Source organism: Syngnathus floridae, chromosome 12 (genome assembly GCF_059516105.1).
Source record: "Syngnathus floridae isolate MCC-2025c chromosome 12, RoL_Sflo_1.0, whole genome shotgun sequence".
In the NCBI taxonomy this organism is placed as follows: Eukaryota; Metazoa; Chordata; class Actinopteri; order Syngnathiformes; family Syngnathidae; genus Syngnathus; species Syngnathus floridae.
This window is the reverse complement of record NC_142424.1, coordinates 11,144,347-11,164,750: the sequence shown is the minus strand read 5'-3', so window position 1 is coordinate 11,164,750 and position 20,404 is coordinate 11,144,347. Positions and strand designations below refer to the sequence as shown.

The 20,404-nt window shown below is 44.2% G+C and overlaps 3 protein-coding genes across 5 annotated transcripts in view; 2 read left to right on the top strand and 1 right to left on the bottom strand.

The window, feature by feature from the left end:
• dqx1 (DEAQ box RNA-dependent ATPase 1) overlaps positions 1 to 16,153 on the top strand; it is a 39,194-nt gene extending 23,041 nt beyond the window's left edge. The window contains exon 14 of one of the 2 annotated variants that reach the window (XR_015861654.1): positions 10,815 to 16,153. The gene's annotated coding sequence lies outside the window, so the exon portion shown is untranslated. The remainder of the gene's footprint in view (positions 1 to 10,814) is intronic. The other variant, XM_088391806.1, reaches the window with a different exon arrangement.
• LOC148390080 (histone-lysine N-methyltransferase Smyd1-like) lies at positions 7,505 to 14,935 on the bottom strand. The gene is made up of 11 exons (XM_088391812.1): positions 14,846 to 14,935; positions 14,555 to 14,699; positions 13,399 to 13,575; positions 10,701 to 10,914; positions 10,484 to 10,614; positions 10,341 to 10,379; positions 9,539 to 9,725; positions 9,347 to 9,439; positions 8,366 to 8,529; positions 8,103 to 8,271; positions 7,505 to 7,655 (listed from the first exon to the last, which is right to left on the bottom strand). Exons 2-11 carry the CDS (start codon positions 14,689 to 14,691, stop codon positions 7,596 to 7,598), a joined length of 1,371 nt encoding a protein of 456 aa, XP_088247938.1. The 5' UTR covers positions 14,692 to 14,699; positions 14,846 to 14,935; the 3' UTR covers positions 7,505 to 7,595.
• A 988-nt stretch (positions 16,154 to 17,141) lies between the features above and the next one.
• The window catches only part of tbc1d13 (TBC1 domain family, member 13), a 30,523-nt gene continuing 27,260 nt past the window's right edge, over positions 17,142 to 20,404 (top strand). For both annotated transcript variants that reach the window (XM_088391820.1, XM_088391821.1), the window contains exon 1: positions 17,142 to 17,305. In XM_088391820.1, coding sequence (XP_088247946.1) covers positions 17,283 to 17,305 — 23 coding nt within the window. In that variant the 5' untranslated portion in view covers positions 17,142 to 17,282. The remainder of the gene's footprint in view (positions 17,306 to 20,404) is intronic.

Below are 20,404 nucleotides of genomic sequence, written 5' to 3'. Positions count from 1 at the left end.
GCCGCAAACATCTAAAAGCTTTTTATAAGGCAACATTGACTGTCAATACATGAGCTGTATGCTTACTATTAAAATAATTAAGTAGGCTACAAATACAAAGCAACAAAGCGACGCAAAACGTCGCCCCTGGATAGCCAGCGGACTTTGTTATTCAGCAGGAGATCGGCATATTCGCTGTCAACTTCATCTAGCAATTCACGGAACTGGTGGTGGTTTAATGCGATTATTTTGTTCACAATATGGATGACAAGGTTCATTACCCCCATACACTCCGGTGGGAATGTTTACGCACACAGCGCCTCAGCGCCTCTGCAATATGCAATGGAATGCAAGCAAATTTCGATCCAATGCTTTCTGTCGTAAAGTCACAAACTTCTGCGACCCTCTCATACTCGGTGCGCCATCTGCAGCGGCTGAAATCAGGTGGTCAGTGTGTATGTATATCTGTCATTTAAACACTGCAGCACAGCCTCGCAGGTGTCCTCCCCCCGTGTTTAGCCTTTTAGTGGTATCAATTTCTTCTTGCGGCCCATTAGAGTTCACGTACCTGCATAGCAGAGCTGTCTGTTCGATATCGGTCACGTCACACGACTCATCCATCACAGGCAATTGAGAAAGCTGGAGCTGAACTGATGTCCTTGATTTGCTGATCGGTGATATTGTTTGCCATTCAAATTACCATTTCCTTCACTGTTTTTGCGGAGAGAGGCATGTCTTTAATTTTCTGAATGATCTCGGTTTTGTTTTTGAAGTCCAAAAATAGGCACTCTGATATTTTAACAAATGAATTCTTCATGTACTCGCCATCGGTGAATGGCTTTCCGCGCTTTATTATCTCCCGGGCTACAACAAAACTTGCAGCAGTAGTAGAGTTTGAAGATGCAATCCACTTCTTGAAACTGTTTTTTCGTTCCTCAAATTGCACCTTTCCTCTCAGTTCCAATGGGTGACTAGCAGAAAATTTAACATGCTTTAGCTGAAAATGTCGCTCCAAATTGCTCTTCTTGTTATATTTGACAACTTCTCATTGCAAATCAAACATTCAGGCAATCCTTCAGCATTGGCAATGAAAGCAAATAGTTGAGTCCATTCTTTCTTAAACCCTCTGGTCTCATCAGCAATCGTTCTCTTTTTGCCTTTTGAATCCATGGCCCATCACTCACACACCTGTTTGTTTTCAACTCGCCTGTGCTGTGTCGCTTGCTATGACGCAATTTTGCGCCATTCTGAAGTTCGGTATTTTTAATATATTTGCAAGTACATACATTTTCTACAGCATAAGAATGTTTGTCTCATGATTACCATCTAAAAACCATATTTAAAAAAACAAAACAAAACAAAAGACCATCTTTTTCCATTTTCACGCATTTTTGCAAGAGCTCCAGGGAGCCGCTAGGGGTGTGCTAAAGAACCGCATGTGGCTCTGAAGCCGCGGGTTGCCGACCCCTGCCCTATACAGTCCTCATGCTCCCCAAGAGTAGCGGTAGCAGTTTGCATTATTTTATTGCAATTTTTTTCCTTATTCAGATTTGTTTCAAGACTACAGTTATAGTTAGACTTCACTTTGATGGTTAATGCAGTTATTGCAACTTTGTTGTTTTATCACAGTAGATTGGTTTATTTACATTTCAAAAACCAGAAGCCATTCATTTACAAATGTGATTGTACTTTAGTTTACATATTTAAATGTTCAGATATTAAGATGTGATAGACGGTTTTTGCGTGATTTGAATGAGGCAAAATAACATGCTTTTTCTCTCGAATATATTGTTATAATCATTTGTTTCAGATGTAATCATTGCATATATACATATATATACATATATATATATATATATATATATATATATATATATATATATATATATATATATATATATATATATATATATATATATATATATATATCAAAGTCAGCTTTATTGTCAATTTCTCCACATGCCAAAGACACACAAAGAAACCGAAATTTTGTTCCCCCCTATCCCACGGTGACAAGACATGGCCCACAACAGACAAACAAGTAAACAAGTATAACAACAGCGTGCTGAATAAATAATGAATAAATAACACAACAATAAATAAATAAATAAGAGGAGCAGACAAAAAAGGAGCAAGTGCGCGTACAGCAGACATTCCCGAAAATAGCGCAACAGTGCCACACGCTACGCAGAAGGGGGTAGCGAGTTCAGGGCCCTAACAGCCTGGAGAAAGAAGCTGTTGGCAAGTCTGGTGGTGCGGGAGCGCAGGCTCCTGTACCTCTTCCCAGAGGGCAGAAGGTCAAACAAAGAGTGAGCCGGGTGACTCACATCTCTGGCAATCGAGGTTGCCTTGCGGGCGAGATGGGAGGTGTAAATGTCCTTCAGGGAGGGGAGCGAAGCACCAATAATCTTACCAGCCGTATTCACTATGCGCTGCAGGGCCTTCAAGTTCTGTTCAGTGCAGTTACCACCCCAGACAGCGATGCAACTGGTGAGGACGCTCTCAATGGTGCCACGGTAGAATGTAGACAGGACTGCCTGAGGAGCACATGCACGCCTGAGCTTCCGCAGGAAGTACAGGCGGCGCTGAGCTTTCTTTGCCAGTGACGAGGTGTTTGCGGACCAGGAGAGGTCCTCACTGATGTGCACCCCCAGAAACCTGGTGCAGCTCACCCTCTCCACCACAGCACCGTCGATGATCAGCGGCAGGTGTGTTGTGTGACCCTTCCGGAAGTCAACAATGATTTCCTTGGTCTTATTGACGTTCAGCAGGAGGTTGTTGTCCCTGCACCACGTGGTCAGAAGGTCAACTTCCGACCTGTACCGAGTCTCGTCGCCCTTCGTGATGAGACCCACCAGAGTCGTGTCGTCAGCAAACTTCACTATGCGGTTGTCGCTGTAGGTCGCAGTGCAGTCATGCGTCAGCAGGGTGAAGAGCAATGGACTGAGCACGCAGCCCTGGGGGGCCCCCGTGCTCAGCGTGATGCTGGCGGAGATTTTGTCGCCAACACGCACCACCTGAGGCCTCTGACAGAGGAAGTCCAGTAGCCAGTTGCAGAGGGAGGTACTGAGGCCCAGCTCGTCGAGTTTGCAGATGAGTCGCTGCGGCACAATGGTGTTGAAGGCAGAGCTGAAGTCCACAAACAGCAACCTCACATATGAGTCCTTTCTCTCCAGGTGGGTGAGGGCCGAGTGGAGGGCAGAGCAGATGGCATCCTCAGAGGACCGCTTGGCACGGTACGCAAAATGGAAAGGGTCAATGGTGGGGGGGAGAACGGACTTGATGTGCTCCATGACAAGCCGCTCAAAGCACTTCATGATGATGGGCGTCAGTGCCACGGGGCGGTAGTCATTGAAGCAGGATGGTGCAGGTTTCTTCGGCACAGGAACGATGGTGGCAGCCTTGAAACACGAGGGGACGATGGCCTGCTGCAGGGTAACGTTAAAGATGTCCGTGAAGACACCCGACAGCTCCCCAGCGCAGTCCTTCAGCGCTCGACCCGGGATGTTGTCAGGGCCCGCCGCCTTACGGGTGTCAATAGCGGCAAGCGCCCTCCTCACACCGTCGACAGAGAGGCGCAGGGGCTGCTCGTGTGGGGGGTGAGTGGTCTTCAGCGGGCAAGTGCTGTTCTGGGCGTCGAAGCAAGCAAAGAAGCGGTTCAGATCGTTCAGCAGACGGACGTCGCCCTCACAGCTCCTCGGCGCGGGCTTGTAGTCCGTGATGGTCTGAATGCCCCGCCAAAGGCTACGTGCGTCCTTGCTGTCCTTGAAGTGGGTGGAGACCTTGCACGAGAACGCCTTCTTCGCTTCTTTGATGCCTCGGGACAGGTCGGCCCTCGCTGTCCTCAAGCCAGCCTCATCCCCCGCTCTGAAAGCCTTGTCCCTGGCCCTCAACAGTCTGAGGACAGCCCCCGTCAGCCACGGCTTCCAGTTCACGCGAGTGACGACGGATTTCGAGCAAGTCACATCATCGATGCACTTCGTGATGTAAGAGGTAACAGAGTCAGTATACTCCTCTATGTTCGTCCAATCGTTGTAGGTGGCTGCCTGCTTAAACAAGTCCCAGTCAGTGGTGTCGAAGCAGTCATGAAGTGCATCGGAGGCACCCTCAGGCCACACTCGAACCTGCCTCCGAACCGGCCTGGATGCCTTTACCAATTGTCTGTATGCGGGCAAAAGCAAAACGGTGAGATGGTCAGAAAGCCCCAGATGGGGGAGGGGGGTGGCTTTGAAAGCTCCCTTTTGCGCCGAGTAGACTAGGTCCAGGAAGCTGTCTCCACGTGTCGGAAAAGGAACATGCTGGTGAAGCCTCGGGAAAACAGACTTCAGGTTGGCATGATTGAAGTCTCCAGCGAAGATGGTGAAACAGTCAGGGTGCGCTGTTTGCTGTTCACTGACAGCCTGGTAGAGTTCACCAAGCGCCGCGATCCTGTCTCCTTCGATGTTGGAAGGCGGGATGTATACCACGACTAGCAGAATCGCGGTAAATTCCCTCGGCAGATAAAAAGGACGGCACTTAATGATCACAAACTCCACAAGCGGCGAGCAGTGCTTACATACCACCACAGAGTCCCGGCACCATTCTTCTCGGATGTAGACGCATATTCCACCTCCACGCGATTTTCCCCCTCGTACAATGGCACGGTCCGCCCGATAGCACGCTAGCCGCTCCAGATGCACCGCAGAGTCCGGAATGTTGTCACTCAACCAGGTCTCGGTGAACACGAGCACACAGCAGTTCCGCACCGTCCGGTTCGTAGACCTCAGCAGGCGAACGTAATCCATTTTGTTGTCCAGCGATCGAACATTCGCCAGAAGAATGGAGGGCACCGCCGGTCGCGCTGGGTTGGCCGCCAGCCTGGCCCGGACGCCTCCGCGCTTGCCCCTCTTCTGCCTCCTCGCACACCGTTTCCGACGGCTCCCAACCGGGGGAGGAATAGCGGGTGAGGTCGGCGACGTTTCAGGACGTAGCAGTCCGAGCGCCTTTAATGTCGACGCTTCAAAGTCCAGAACGCCGCAAAACCCACTTCTGCCGATGTCAAGCAGAACCTGCCTGCTGTACTTGTAGCACGGACGAGACGAACACACAAGACTGTCGGACGAACACTCATTAGACGAACAAATCACCGTACCGACGGGACAGAGAGTGGCCGCTGCGTGTGCACGCGCCGCCATCTTGAAAAACATCTGTTCCCCGAGTTGCCACCGATTGAGGTTCTGTCCCCCGACTTGCCGCCGATTGCGGTTCTGTCCCCTGAGTTGCCGCCGATTGCGGTTCCGTCTCCCGAGTTGCCGCCGATCGCAGTTCGGACTTTGCCACAGACCAGTGAGGTCAATTGGACTGGTGCGCTTACCCCCCACCACCCCGCTCGCTACGTGGGGGTTTCGTTCTTTTGGGACGTCGGGAGCCGTCCCTTGTCGGGGGGGGTACAGTCATGACTCATCCCCGGTTGCTGTATTGTCTCTTTATGATACCATGGTTTCATTTCGCGTTGCCCCTCCCCTCCTGTGTTGCCTCAATCAATGTAACCACAGTCACCTGCCTCTTGTTACTTGTTTTGTATTTAAGTCCTGTCTGCCCCTCACTCCCTGTCAGATCATTGATGTCTTCACGTCTGATGTCCTTTGTCTCACGTCTCGTCTGTCGTCGTCGTTCTTGTCCTTTTGTTCAGTTATACTCGTCCCTAGTCGAGCTTCTTGTAGTCTGTCTTTTGAGTTCCTCCAATAAACCCTGGTCCAAGCTGCATTTGGTCGCCTGCTCCATCCGCTCCGTGACACTTACACTGTTGAAAACTCCCTTTTATAAAAAAAAAAATACAATCTTTATTTTATTTTTTATTCAATTATTCAACTTTCTTCATATATAGAAATAGGACTTTATTTATATCGCACTTTCATAACGTCTTTCGTCATAACATAACTAATTTTAATATAGAATGTAACTCCTAACAGACTTTTGGTGGTTTTTGGTGGTTGTGTGCTTTGAGATTTTTTTCCATTGAAAAGATGTGCTGTGGATGAAGAAAGGTTGGGAAACACTGACTTAGATATAGTTTAGAGCAGGGGTCACCAACACGGTGCCCGCGGGCACCAGGTCGCCCGTGAGGACCGCATGAGTCGCCCGCAGGACTGTTCTAAAATTAGCTCAAATAGCGGCACTTGTCAGTGAGCTGCATCTATTTATTTTAAAGTCAAACCTCGGTTTTAGAACGTCCCGGTTCTCGAACAAATCGGAATTCGAACAAAAAATTCGAGATTTTTTTGCTTCGGTTGTCGAACAAAATTCGGAGGTCGAACCTCGCGAGAGGAGCCGGGAGGACCCGAGAAAACCCGACCGCACGGCCCGGATGCCGACTGACTCCGTTGTTATTGTATTTTCGTTACTTTGAGGATTGTATTAACCCCTAATCATGCCTCCAAAGAAAGCAAGTGGGAGCAGCCATCCTAAAACACAAAGACGCTCTTAAAGCAATGCGACAGTGAGCGCCCAGCGCGCTGCTGTTGCGCGATCGGACCAAATTAAGCTCCCTGCGCACTGAGGTCCACTTAAATTTTGGAAAGTACATCAGGACTTTAAAAATATTTTCTAAATTTTAGCGACGGATCTGTCACAATAATGCGACCAGCGCGGTGCAGTTGCGAGGTTGGCGACTCGCGACTGTTGCGCGTTCGGCGGTGCGCTGCAGTTGCGCGATCGGACAAAATTAAGCTCCCTGCGCACTTAGGTCCACTTAAATTTTGGAAAGTACATAAGGACTTTAAAGATATTTTCTAAATTTTAGCGACGGCTCTGTCACAATAATGCGACCAGCGCGGTGCAGTTGCGCGGTGGGCGACGCGCTACGGTTGCGCGTTCGGCGGTGCGCTGCAGTTGCGCGATCGGACAAATATGCGCAAATGAAATAATGCTTAAAAAAGGCGGGGGTGGGTTTGTCTTGAAACGGATAACATTTTTTCCATTATTTGTAATAGGAAAAGTAGATTCGGAATTCGACCGATTCGCTTCTCGAACCGCCTTCTGGAACGGATTGTGGTCAAAAACCAAGGTTTGACTGTATTTTTGCTATTCTTGTTAAAATCACACTTACGAACTGGAAATGACAATAACAACACAGTGAAAGCCAAATTGAGCAAATTGGCTATTTCAGAAGTGTGTGTCAAACTGGTAGCCCTTTGCCTTAATCAGTACCCAGGAAGTAGCTCTTGGTTTAAGAAAGGTTGGTGACCCCTGGTTTAGAGCATCTGTGTTGAAAATGTGAGATCTCCTCTTGACAGACTCAAGGCCTTTAGAGACACAATAAAGTGAAGTCAAATCAACAATTAAGAATCATTTAAGCTATGTCAAAATCTTTTTATGTTTGCACAGGGTTCTGTTGTGATTTGCAAATGTAAACTATAATGATGTCCATATTTATATATACTACATGTATAGCATAGGCTATATATATTTTCATTATTTTTTCAAATTGAAAATATTTCAAAACTAGATGTCATTTGTTCTTAATGGTGAAGAAATTGTCACAACACACGTTTACCTTCAGTTTTATTGTAGTTACTGTACACATCATGTCACATGTTCAAGTTACTTCCGCTCCACTTGAGTCATCTGTGTGCAGTTCAGTCTGACATGACCTTCTTTTTCTTCTTCAACTCCATCTCAGTTTGCACGCGCATGGACTAAAGGTAGACAGAGAAATGCCACATTAAGTGACAAAACAATTATTGGTAGCGACCAAAAAACAAGGATTTTCTCATGCAACAATGAGACTACAGTAAATCAATTGTAAATATGTACTGTACTATAAATTGCATGAATGCACACAACCTAAAATGAATAGTTTTTGGATTCCCTTTCTGCCAACATTGAGTAGTTTAGTAGTGTGAGGGCCCTGAGGCACTGTATGGGGTGATGGAATGGAGTGATAACAATTCCAAAGGGCCCATGACTAACACGAGTGCAAGAGTGCCCAAAGCTATGCTTTTATTTTTTTACCATAGCACATTTTTCAACTGTCCATAGCCCTCTATACACCCACAGTAAAAATAGTGTTACCGAATTTAAACCATAAACCATGTCCACCAGAGTCTCTTGCCATTATACCAACTCCTACTGTATCACTGTACCTCCAATTCTTTGGTGATAGTATGGTTGGGCCCGTGGGTGACCATTAGAATGCCGTATGCTTTGCAGATCATGTTGTGGCCCAGCTCAGTTTGCCCCGACTGCCAATGCATGACACCTGCACGCATGTTGGCCAAGCCCAGTTGCGCATTGTTGTGGGGATATAACTTCCTGTTGGTAAACATAGTTCATTCAGTTTGAGTTCAACAGTAAGAGGCAATACTGTGGTGTTGTGATATATAGTAGATAGTGAGGCATGCCTTACATGTATCCATCCAGCATCCTCTGAGCGTACACTGCAGCCTCAGAGAACAAGCGCTGGTATGAAAGCACCTCGCTGGCTACACTGAGCACACGCAGTTTGTACAGATGAGTGTCAGCCAAGACGTTCTCCTGCTTATCCAAACACTCAGCACACAGCTCGACCACCTAAGAGCAGAAGAGGCTATCATCACACAGCTTCACCACCTAAGAGCAGAAGAGGCCACTTTGGGCGAAGCCATGTTGGACGTGGCCATATTGGCGAATCAGAAAAGGAAGGCAGGCGCTCATGTTCTGATCATTGCCTCTCAAACTTTTTTTTTACAACCCTGTTCCCATAAGCCATTTGTCCCTCAGCCTGTCAGTTAGCCTCATTGTTTCCACCTACTCCCAACTCTTTGTAACCTGCGCTCTTGTTCTCTAAAGCCTTTATTTACCAACATGTTCTCAGACCCTGCCTGCTTCCTTGATGTCCGTCTCTTCCTGCTGCCTTATAGATATTTAAGTCTCTCTCTGCCTTCTCAGTTTCCTTGGAAATTGGAAAATGGATTTGGATTGTTGATGCTTTTTGATATTTTTGTTGATAATGGATTCCCATTATTGGCTTTGGGCGTGGCCTTGATTTGGATTGCAGACCTTCGCCTCTCCCTTTCGGTCAGTCATCATAAGCACCAAGTAACTCATTATTTACTTGTCTGCTTTCGTCCTTGTTCCATTCCATCTGCTTTCCTCAATCTGTGCCTTTTTGCCTCATCACCCTGTGCCACATGTCTCCAGGGCGCTTACTAAAACCAATTCTTGTGAGTAAAACTAATTTGGACAATAGGCATCTTGTCACTGGATTCCTTTTAGATGCTCCATCCAGCACTTGCCATTGCAACTCGTTTGTCAATTAAAGACACCCACTTGTGTTGTGGTGTTGTCGTACATTTGAGTCTAAACTGGTGATATAACAGTAGCAGATTCAGAGACAAAATGATCATACCTCATGGAAATCTTTCTCAGAACGGTATTTCTCGATCTTGTCCAGACAGTCTTCACTGAAGGCAGTCACTTCTTTCAGCTTCTCAGCAGATGGCTATGAGGGATACATAAGCAGGAGCCACATGTATTTGATGGGACTCCTAGTGTGTTCAATCAAATTACAATAATCCAATATGCCCCTGCCGCGTCTCACTTTGCCCTCTGCAGCAGCCATCATGAGGTCATCCTTGAGTTGTTGGCTGCAGTGTTGGCACATGCACTCAAAGTGGTAACGCTCCATCAGCTTCTTCTTGCGGTCACCAGACAGGTTTAAGAAGTCGATGTAGCTGACAGTCACTTCTTGACCCTCAGGGATTTTTCCTAAAGCTCGCAACTCAACCCTGACAAACAGGACCGAACTACTGTATTTAATGTGTCTAAGAGGCAAAATGACAAAAGCATTTGATCATGTTTATCCAAACCATGGGGGTTATGTGTTCATTATTTTGGCTTTGTTTGTAACTTCTGCCAAGAGTGAGAGCTTTCACTTTTCCATCGGTTTCAGTGAATATCTCAACAAAAGTGTGTATAAGGTGATTTATTTCACTTGTCTAAATTTTTATAGTCACTATGGGAATTCCTCCCTGTCCAAAAATGTATATGGTGGAGTCCATCTGAGAAGGTTGCCCTGAATGTGGATCCAACACGGCGTTTGTTTATCCTTTGCAATACTGATTACACGTATTTGATACGGCTTCCATTGTTTGATTTCTACTGCTTCTTTTTGAGGTGCAACAAATAATCGACTTATTAACAACTATTTTTGTCTATTTTCCAACATGTGACGCACAAAAATTATTCTTTTTTTTTTTTTGCATTATCAATTTGAAGTATGTTCTTATTTTTAAGTAAAGGGATGACAGTGAAAACATTTAAAATCAATAAAATTATCAACAGAATAATCTGTTATGGAAATAATCATTAATTGCAGTTTGTTTCAATTATGAAATACATACCTCCTCTGAGAATGGAGAGCAGAGCTCACAGCATTTTGGCTGCAAAAGAAAGCTGCAAATGAAATGCTTATATGAGATGCACCAAGCAGCCTTAATTAGAATCTAAATCAGCTATGCTTAAATGTGAAGCAAGTGCTACATACTTGCCATGGTTGAGGACAACAGAGCAGTTGGGCGAACAGTCATGGTTGACCAGACACAGGTTGGGGAAAAGCCCCAGACCAACAGCTTGCAAGCCGTTCTGGTCCCTCATGGTGAATCCATTACACATAATCTGCACAAACAAAAAGGAAACATGTCAAGATGAACGTGGTGGTACCACCACAGTTAAAAGTAACAAATCTGTTTGTTCAACATTACAATGCCAAAGATGTGCGAGATGTAGTCAAATGAGTGCTGTTTGCTTCCATGGGACCAATATTTCAGGAAACTTTGAACATTGAGCTCCAGCTGTTTAAGGTTCTTCTCTGGCAGGTCAGGCACGTGGTCCTCCAGCTGTTCGACTGAGAGCAACTGACTGTCTGAAACAATGCCTGTATCCTTGTGAAGGCGCCACAGCACTCGAGCTGCAAGACTGCAGGTGAAATAAAAGTAGGAGGAGAAAATTCTAAATTATATGGGTGGAAAAAAACGAAATCCAAAGCACTTGTTTTATTCTGGCATCTGGTCCATGTTGAGACAATTAAACAGCCTGTTGTCGTCTTGAAAGGCAAACATAATTTGACAACACCTGCTGCACAGAAGTGCTCTATTCTGCAACACGACAAGTCAAACAATAAACATTTTTGCAATTCTCGTGCAGCCTCAGTCCATGGCATCTTGAGTGACTCTTTGCCACTCATTTGGAACCACATCCAGAACATGATGACAGAGATCGGGGGGGGGGGATCGGCAAAGCATTTTTACATGATAACAATACGATTTTCAAATTTAAATGATTTCCTTTTCCATCCTATCGTCCTTAAATATAATCACAAATTTGGTCCTTGAGTTCAATTTGAACCTAGGCACATTTACCTACAGAAAATAATTTTAAGAATTTTGTTGCCCAACTTTGTGTGAAAGGCACTTTGTTTATTTGTTGAATACATAAATAGCCCCATGAAAATCAGTGCGCTGGCCTCTGGCGCTACCATCAGGTCAAATCTTTAAATTACAATTAATTTATCTTGAAGTTTTCATGCAAATCTTCTCAAATTTACTTCTCAACATTAATGACCACAAGTCTGGTTATGCTGATGATGGAATATGACCTATGGATATGCCTTTTCTTTTTTTTAAATCCAATTTTGTAATATATTTGTGGCTAGTTACTGTCACATATCACTCACCCATCCTCTTTTCGTTATCCGGGCTTGGGACCGGCTGCCCATATTTTTATGCTATATATGGCTGGTTTACTACTAGGCATATATTGTCAGAATGGACAGCGCCCACGAAACGCAACTAAGCACTCAACAGTTTATACGGATTATAAAGTAGGGGTAATTGCAGCACCCACTTGTCCTACACATCCCTTATTGCCGCAAGTTTGTCATGTTCTCGTCGGCCCAGCCTTGTTTGTTTGTCATCAAAGCGTATGACATGGGACAAAACTTGGAATGTCTTCAGAGACATGGAGGCTGGAAATATTGCTCTTCTAGTCACAGCATCCCAAAGGCTTGCTGTTGCTTCACTTTTTGATTGGTAAACCCCAGCCAAAATTAGTAAACCAATGTAGGCTTCCAAGTCAGCTACATCCAAGTCTTTCCAACTGTCCTTATACACTCGCTTCACCTCTAAATTTGTCATCCCAAGAACAATATTTCTGAATGATGGTGTCGCGAATGATGACTTAATGTCATCAACATGGCTGCCTCCATATCTGGTGGGTCCTGGAACCATTTTGATAACGTTGGAAGCACCAAGTCTACCCTGCTGATTCAGTGGGGAAACTGACCAGATTATCTTTCAGTTTTTAGAAATATGATTTTGCATGAACCATTGTGGAATACCCCGCCCTCCACAGTGTGTGAAAAAATCTGTTTTACTTAAGCAAGTGTGAGTACAGTAGGTCTCTCTCTCTCACACACACACGCATGCACACACACACACACACACACACACACACACACACCTTCATACACATGGCGGGAAATCTCAAAGTTCTTGTGGTAATTGCAAAATAAACTACATAAAAATAAATGCATATAATACAATAAATAAAATGTACTAAAATGTAATAAACTCAAATGTATCAAATTTGCACCTGCAGCTGTGGGAATGTTAGGTCACATACACTGACAGATAAATTTTAACAGCTTTAACCGCTTGGGGTCAAATTGACCCCAGAGGACGACCAATGCGTGCAATATGTATTCATTGAAAAAATATCATCATAAAAATATTATGCTAGATCAACTGTCCCCATCAATTTAGGAAAAATTATGAAATCTGAAGCAAAAAAAAAGTCAACTACTATTTTTTGAATGCTAAACATTGTATGGGGTCAAATTGACCCTGAAGACAATAGGGGGGCTAAGAAACAGGATTGATATCTCATTCTGTCCTCTATGAGCCCTGATCAACATTCCTGTTGACCATATATAGTATGGAGAGAGCTGACACATGTCATCTGAAGACAATTTCCTTCCAAGTTGGAGCAGTTTGGTCATGAAGGGTGGGCCAAAATACCTGTTGAAAGGTCCAGAGGTCTTAGTGACAAAACTTAAAAAAAAAAAAAAATTGTAGTAATTGCCTCAAATAGATAATTGTGCACTGTTCTCAGTGCATTCAATCCGTAGCAGCTAGATTGATAGATTTTTGGCCTCTCGGTGAAGCAAGCTTCAGTTCATGCGCATAGGCAACCTCATACAGCGCGCTTGCTTATTCCAGTGATTTTCTGTTGCAGCTCTTTTTTTTTTTTTTAATGATCGACTGATGAGATGAACATTTAAGCATCTATTTAAGAGTTGTGCATTTGGATTCAAGCCTGGTTTGCTCGTGAGATAGTGAAAGGAAAAAATTTGTCGCAATAAATCCCACGTTCTCTCATTCTAAAGGTGGGCTGGATGCTTACCGAACATTTTCATTGGGTGCCTTGCCAATCTTCTTTATGGCTGCACATTCCCTCTTGTGTTCATCCCAGCATGCAACCTGACAAGTGCGGTTGCAGTAAAAGGCAAACTGGCATTGGGCGCAGCGATGTAGACTGGCCTGCTGACGGAAACAGCTATGACACACCTGCATGAACAGACTGAGAGAGAGTAGAATAAGCATCAAAGACACATTGCCCTGTCGAAAATCCTCATTTAGTATATAAATCTTTAGATTGCACTGGTAAACAGCAAATTCTAGGTCTATATGTCTATAGTATGTGGTCTATATGCATTTTTTACGCAAATTTAGAAAAGTTTATTTTTTTTTCCAAGACATCACGTTTTTGAGATATCGTTTTTAAAGATGGACCTATAAAAGCTTGTACAATAAAGACTTTACGATTCCATGTAATTTATAGCTGTTATATTTGAGAAAAAAAAACTTCTGTTGCTGAACCGAACCCTTAATTCAAAAATATTTCAAAATACTATATTACATTTATCACATTTGTATACAATATATTACGCATATTAGTGTCATTTGTAAGTAACGATCTAATTACATTTGTGTTCATTCAAATGAAAAAGTTGAATCCAAGTTTTTCTCAGAACTGCAATTTGTGATGAATGATGTTGATTGTATTGCATGTAAAGCTCATACATTTGTGTTGATGTGGCTGTGTAATGAAATATGTACAGTGTTATTCAACATAACAACACTAATTGTTTGCACAAAGTGTTTTCACCCACTCACATTTTATTGATACTGAACTAAAAATCTAATTATATTTTAAAACTCAGAAAACACCCTTACATTGACACTGTATTACGTAGACCAGGTGATTAAATAGTAGTCAGGCTTTTTTTAGAACCATAAGACTCTATTTTTCCAGTTAGCAATTAGTATTCAAAGGTCTTGCAATTAATACAAACAAGTCCAAAATGAAGTCATGTGTAGGTTCAAAGGACATCGTGTCAGACACTGTATCTGGTTTTACTGGTGTCATTGCAGTCGGAGCATTTAGAAATGAGCTCACCCAGACAAGGCTGTTGGAAGCACCTGTCGTCAAAAGAACAAGCTCACTGAGAAACGATGGTTGTCTTCTGTCTAATAGAACAATAATAGGATCCTCTTACCTGTCAAAGACAACAGCAGCAAAGCTGGGCTCTGCAAAGACCACCTCCCCGGTGCTGAGGTCTCTGCTGGCTCTAAGGCCGCGACCTTTCTGCCCAGCATCGAACAGCTCGACACTATCCATGTTCCCCACCGTCATTGTGCAGGCTGAACAAAACAACAGAAGAAAACAGGAGCAGAAGAAAGAACGAGTAGGGACCTCGGAAAGCTACAGGGAAGTGCTAAGTTCTAAGGAACGTTAAGGGGCGCTGGCTCCTTGGCCCGACCCCTGCCACAGCCAAAAATACATTCACCTCCTCAAAGTAGCACATGTCCCAAGTTCAGGCTGGAAGACTTGCAGAGGAAGGTGAGAGGGTCCGAAGTGCCAAGGTGGGAGTCGTTCCCTTGTTAGGTTGCCTCCCTCTTATTTATTTTTGTCTGTGGCAGCTGTCGCCTTCCATCACAGGCACAAGCGAGTGAAACGGGCAAACTTGTTTTTACTGGATGTGGGGTAAACAAACAATAAGTAAGTAAGAAGTACTTTGGAGAAAGGATTGATGGAAAGTGACAACAATGACCAATTCCTTTCATACCATTTTGAGCTAATACAGTAATCCCTTGTTTATCGTGGATAATTGGTTCCAAGACCACCATTGGTGAAAATCCGCGAAGTAGGATTTTTTTTTTCTCATTTTTAACATACATGCATCTTTTTGTGTATCAATAAATGTATATGAAACCATATAAGTGCATATTTTATCATTAGAACATTAAATGATAGTTTCAAACATGTAAATACTATATTAATAGTATTAATGATTTATGTTAGAGTGGTGCTCACTCTAACTTATTTTTGCAAGACCCACACGGGAGACCGTATGCCCTTTCTAAGCACTTGCAAGTGGAGAGTCATTCGTCGCTGTGCGTACAGCGATGATCGAATGAGGTCTGACTCAGGCCTCTTGCAAGAGCATTTTTATTGAGAGAAACAAGGTGGGGGTGAGAGTGGAGGTGAGAGTGGACAGGCTGGGGTCAAAGCATAGCAGGGGGTCTTTTACGACGTTGTGTAAATCTATCAACCCTAACAATTTACAGAAAATAATGTATGAATAATATAAATATAAATATGATACGTGTGTAACATATGTAGATTTAGCTAAAGTATACTTACTGTAAATGTCTTTAGAACTCTTATCATTATAACAACTTTTTTTATAACAAGTGTACATACTGTAAATACTATGTTTTTAACACTCTTATTATAACATTTGTTTTATAACAATTGTTATAAAAGGTACAATACTGTAAATATGTTTTTAGAACAACTTTTTTACAACAAGGTAAAAGTGTGCGTACTACAATTGTGTGGGAGCTCCTTTCCTTCTGCTGGCGTGCGGTCAACTTTCGTGCCATAATTCCTCAATTTAGAGTTTTGAATTTGTGATTTTCTTTGGGGGGGAGTCCGTGATGTACAGAAGCCGTGATAAATGAGGGATTACTGTGTTGCTAAATTGTTCTTCACATGAACCATCAATAAAATGAACCGGGGGGATAGTTTAACTATTTTCATGTCTACTATATGTACCACTTCTCCCCACGAGGGGGCGCAAGCGTGCAGGAGCCTTTCCCAGCCGTCATGGGGCAGTAGACGGGGTACACTGAACTGGTTGCCACAGAGTCGAACAACCATCCACACACGCACTCACACATATGGGCAATTTGGAGTGCTCAATTGGTCTACTAAACACGTTTTTGGGATGTGGGAGGAGACCGGAGAACTCGGAGAAAACCCACGCAGACACGGGGAGAACAAACTCCACACAGGAAGGGCCGGAAGTGGGATCGAATCCACACCCTCCGAACTAATAGTGACATGGGTTCTTTAAAATATATATATATACATACATACATACATAGATACATACATACGTACATACATATATATATATATATATACATATATATATATATACATATATATATATACATATATATATATATATATACACATACATACATACATACATATATATGATATTTTCAAATAATGATTCAGAGGAATTATCCCGTGCTATGAATGAAATACGTAAATGATGTCCACCACTCACACTCACATCCATTCAGAAATTTTAGTCACCAAATTATCAGGTTCAAGGTTGAGGCTGCTTCATGTGCTGATATCCCCAGATGAGCGCAACACAAGAGATCACTATTTAAAAAGTGTCATTGGTTTTGTTTTATTGAGTTTGTGACGTAGTGCATGATGATGATAATACAGTATTCATAAATGTGCCAGTAAAATAACTTTTTAAAATATTTTCTGATTCATACAACATCATTAAAAGACATACATACAGCATGAGGGACAAAATGGAGACTTTAATACTTCGGTCTGTTTTAAAAGTTTGAAATGCAAAGGAGTGGAGATAAACGTGTGGTCCTTATTATGTTATAAGCAAATATATCATCTCATCACACCAAGAACCACTAAAACCTGCCACTGTATGTAACTCAACTGTCCAGTAGGAATGGAAGAAAAATTTCAATGGGAATGATATACGAGAACAATTGAGTGGCAAGCTTCATCACGGTACCGCACATCTCCTCCTCTGCATAGTCACGCGCGAACACGAACACCACGGTGCGTGGACAGTGCACTGGCGTTGTGAAGACGGAAGTGACAGGACGACTTCCCTCAGGCAAACACATTTTTGGAAATAGCTGCATGAAAAGATCGACGCTTGCCCAGATATGTCAGTTGCATACAAAAACAGGTACGTTCTGCGTGAGAAGATGGACGCGAAAATACCTCAAACATGCAATAAATAATCGTTGCTTTATTTACTAGAGTGAAAAAAGCATCCCGACCACACGATTGCATTTCGGGTTAGCAAAACAATAAACTTTTATTCAAGAGCTACCGTAGATTGTACCACTTTGATTTCATTTTTGCTCAGTTTGACATGTGACTGATGTCGTCAGGAAATCGTAGCGTTGCCCCCAAAACATATTCAGGTGTCTGTTTGACAAGCTAGCGATGTTAGCTCTCCGTTAGCATGTCAGCTGATAACAATCAACACGAGCCTCTAACGGCTTATTTTGCTATCTTCCCGACTGTATATTTGAAAGTGTGTTAGAATGTAAATTCCAGAGGTCAGACTATCTTTAGGTGAATTAATGGACTGTGGTTCATTTTGTATTCAACCCCGTTTTCGTCAAATATACCCATTTCAGCAATAGGTATTCTGCCCCCGAATGGTGCTTATACGTGATAGATTCTGAAACGGATCTAAATAACGCTTGATATTCTCATGAAAATAATGATTGTCAAATAGTATTTATTTTTTATTCATTTCAGCAAGTACAACACACTTATTACAACTTAATTTCTCATTTTTTTTACATGACTTGTCGAAAAGGGAAGCGGGTTGATGGTATTCTGCTTATCTCGTCCCGTCCCGATTACAACCAAGGATTTGACTGCCAGACACACAATCTACGACAGTCCTACCTATAATAGTACCATAACAATTGATATCAATTTATTTTGAATACAGCAATGCCAAGTTGATGCAACATGGTTGACATCCCAGTCAAAAACCGTAATACCGAATATTGGCCCAAATATAAGACGACCCTGATTGATTATAAGACGACCATCTTTTCAAGACTCAAGTTTGAAAAAAGACTTTTTGAACACCAAATTTAATTTTTATACAGAAAATAATTACAGTACATCTGAAACAAATGATTATGATTATTATTTTGCCTCATTCATATCATGCAAAATCTGTCTATCATATCTTAATATCTCAACATCTAAATATGTAATCTAAAGTGCAATCACATTAGTAAATGAATGGTTTCTGGTTTTTGAAAATGTAAATAAACCTACTGTTTCTGTTGGGGAGCCTGAGGACTGTATAGGGGGTTGGCTCGGATGATTATGCTCTTTTCGCCCTTGGGTGTCGGTCAGAACACAGCAGGGAAGACGTGGTTCAGATTTGATTGCTTTACTGAATTATTGGCAAAAAAGTTAACAGGCACTGTCGCTCATAGGGGCATACAGGCAAAACTGGCAAAAGGGTATAGGCACACATTTGGTCGTAAGGATGTGAGAGCAGGTGTGTGTAGTGTACATGGGTCAGTGTTTGGGTGTGTGAATGTGATTCTTCTGTGTGTGATTCTTGTGTGAAGGATGTGAAGGGTGTGTTTAGTTTGTGGAGTGTGTGTGTGGTTCTGCAACAGACAGAAATCCATCCATCTTCTTCTGCTTATCCGGGGTCAGGTCGCGGGGGCAGCAGCTTTAGGAGGGACTCCCAGACTTCCCTCTCCCCAGCCACTTCATCCAGCTCATCCTGGGGGATCCCAAGGTGTTCCCAGGCCAGCTGAGAGCCATAGTTTCTCCAGCGCGTCCTGGGTCGTCCCCAGCGTCTCCTACCGGTGGGACATGCCCGTAACACCTCCCCAGGGAGGTGTCCAGGAGGCATCCTGATGAGATGCCCGAGCCACCTCATCTGGCTCCTCTCAACGTGGAGGAGCAGCGGCTCTACTCCCGGATGACCGAGCTTCTCACCTTATCTCTAAGGGAGAGCCCGGACACCCTGCGGAGGAAACTCATTTCGGCCGCTTGTATCCTGGATCTCATTCTTTCAGTCACGACCCATAGCTCGTGACCATAGGTGAGGGTAGGAGCATAGATTGACCGGTAAATCGATTGCTTTGCCTTTTAGCTCAGCTCTCGCTTTACCACGACGGACTGGTACAGAGTCCGCATTACTGCCGACGCTACACCGATCCGCCTGTCGATCTCGCGCTCTATCCTGCCCTCACTCGTGAACAAGACCCCAATATACTTGAACTCCTCCACTTGGGGCAGGATCTCATCCCCGATCCGGAGAGGGCATTCCACCCTTTTCTGACCGAGGACCATAGACTCGGATTTGGAGGTGCTGACCCTCATCCCGAACGCTTCACACTCGGCTGCGAACCGCTCCAGTGAGAGCTGGAGATCACGGCCTGAAGAAGCCAACACCACCACGTCGTCTGCAAAAAGCAGAGACGCGATGCTGAGGTCCCCAAACCACACCCCCAACACCTCGGCTGCGCCGAGAAATTCTATCCATAAAAATTATTCACAGAATCGGTGACAGAGGGCAGCCTTGGCGGAGTCCAACCCTCACTGGGAACGAATTCGACTTACTGCCGGAAATGCGGTATCGGTGATACAGGGACCGAACCGTCCTTATCAGTTGGCTCAGCATCCCCGTACTCCCGAAGCACCCTCCACAAAACTTCCCGAGGGACATGGTCGAACGCCTTCTCCAAGTCCACAAAACACTTGTGGACTGGCTGGGCGAACTCCCATGCACCCTCGAGGATCCTGCCGAGGGTGTAGATCTGGTGCACTGTTCCACGGCCAGGACGAAAGCCACACTGCTCCTCCTGAATCCGAGGTTCGACCTTCCGACGTACCCTCCTCTCCAGCACCCCTGAATAGACCTTACCAGGGAGGCTGAGGAGTGTGATTACCCTGTAATTGGAACACACCCTCTGGTCCCCCTTCTTAAAGAGGGTAACCACCACCCCAGTCTGCCAATCCAGAGGCACTGTCCCCGATGTCCACCCAATGTTGTAGAGATGTGTCAGCCATGACTGCCCAAAACATCCAGAGCCTTCAAGAACTCTGGGCGGATCTCATCCACCCCTGGGGCCTTGCCACGGAGGAGTTTTTTAACTACCTCAGTGACTTCGACCCCAGAGATTGGAGAGTCCGCCTCAGAGTCTCCATGCCCTGCCTCCACACTTGAAGGCGTGTAGGTGGAATTGAGGAGGTCTTCGGAGTATTCTCTCCACCGACTCACAACATCCCG

What these genes read in the sequence shown, in the direction of transcription:
- LOC148390080 (XM_088391812.1), bottom strand. Translation starts at nt 14,691, where the DNA reads ATGACGGTGGGGAACATGGATAGTGTCGAGCTGTTCGATGCTGGGCAG. An exon ending in GCTGCTGTTGTCTTTGACAG is followed by an intron (nt 13,576 to 14,554) that starts GTAAGAGGATCC and finishes ACTCTCTCTCAG; the next exon opens with TCTGTTCATGCAGGTGTGTC. An exon ending in GCACCCAATGAAAATGTTCG is followed by an intron (nt 10,915 to 13,398) that starts GTAAGCATCCAG and finishes TTTCACCTGCAG; the next exon opens with TCTTGCAGCTCGAGTGCTGT.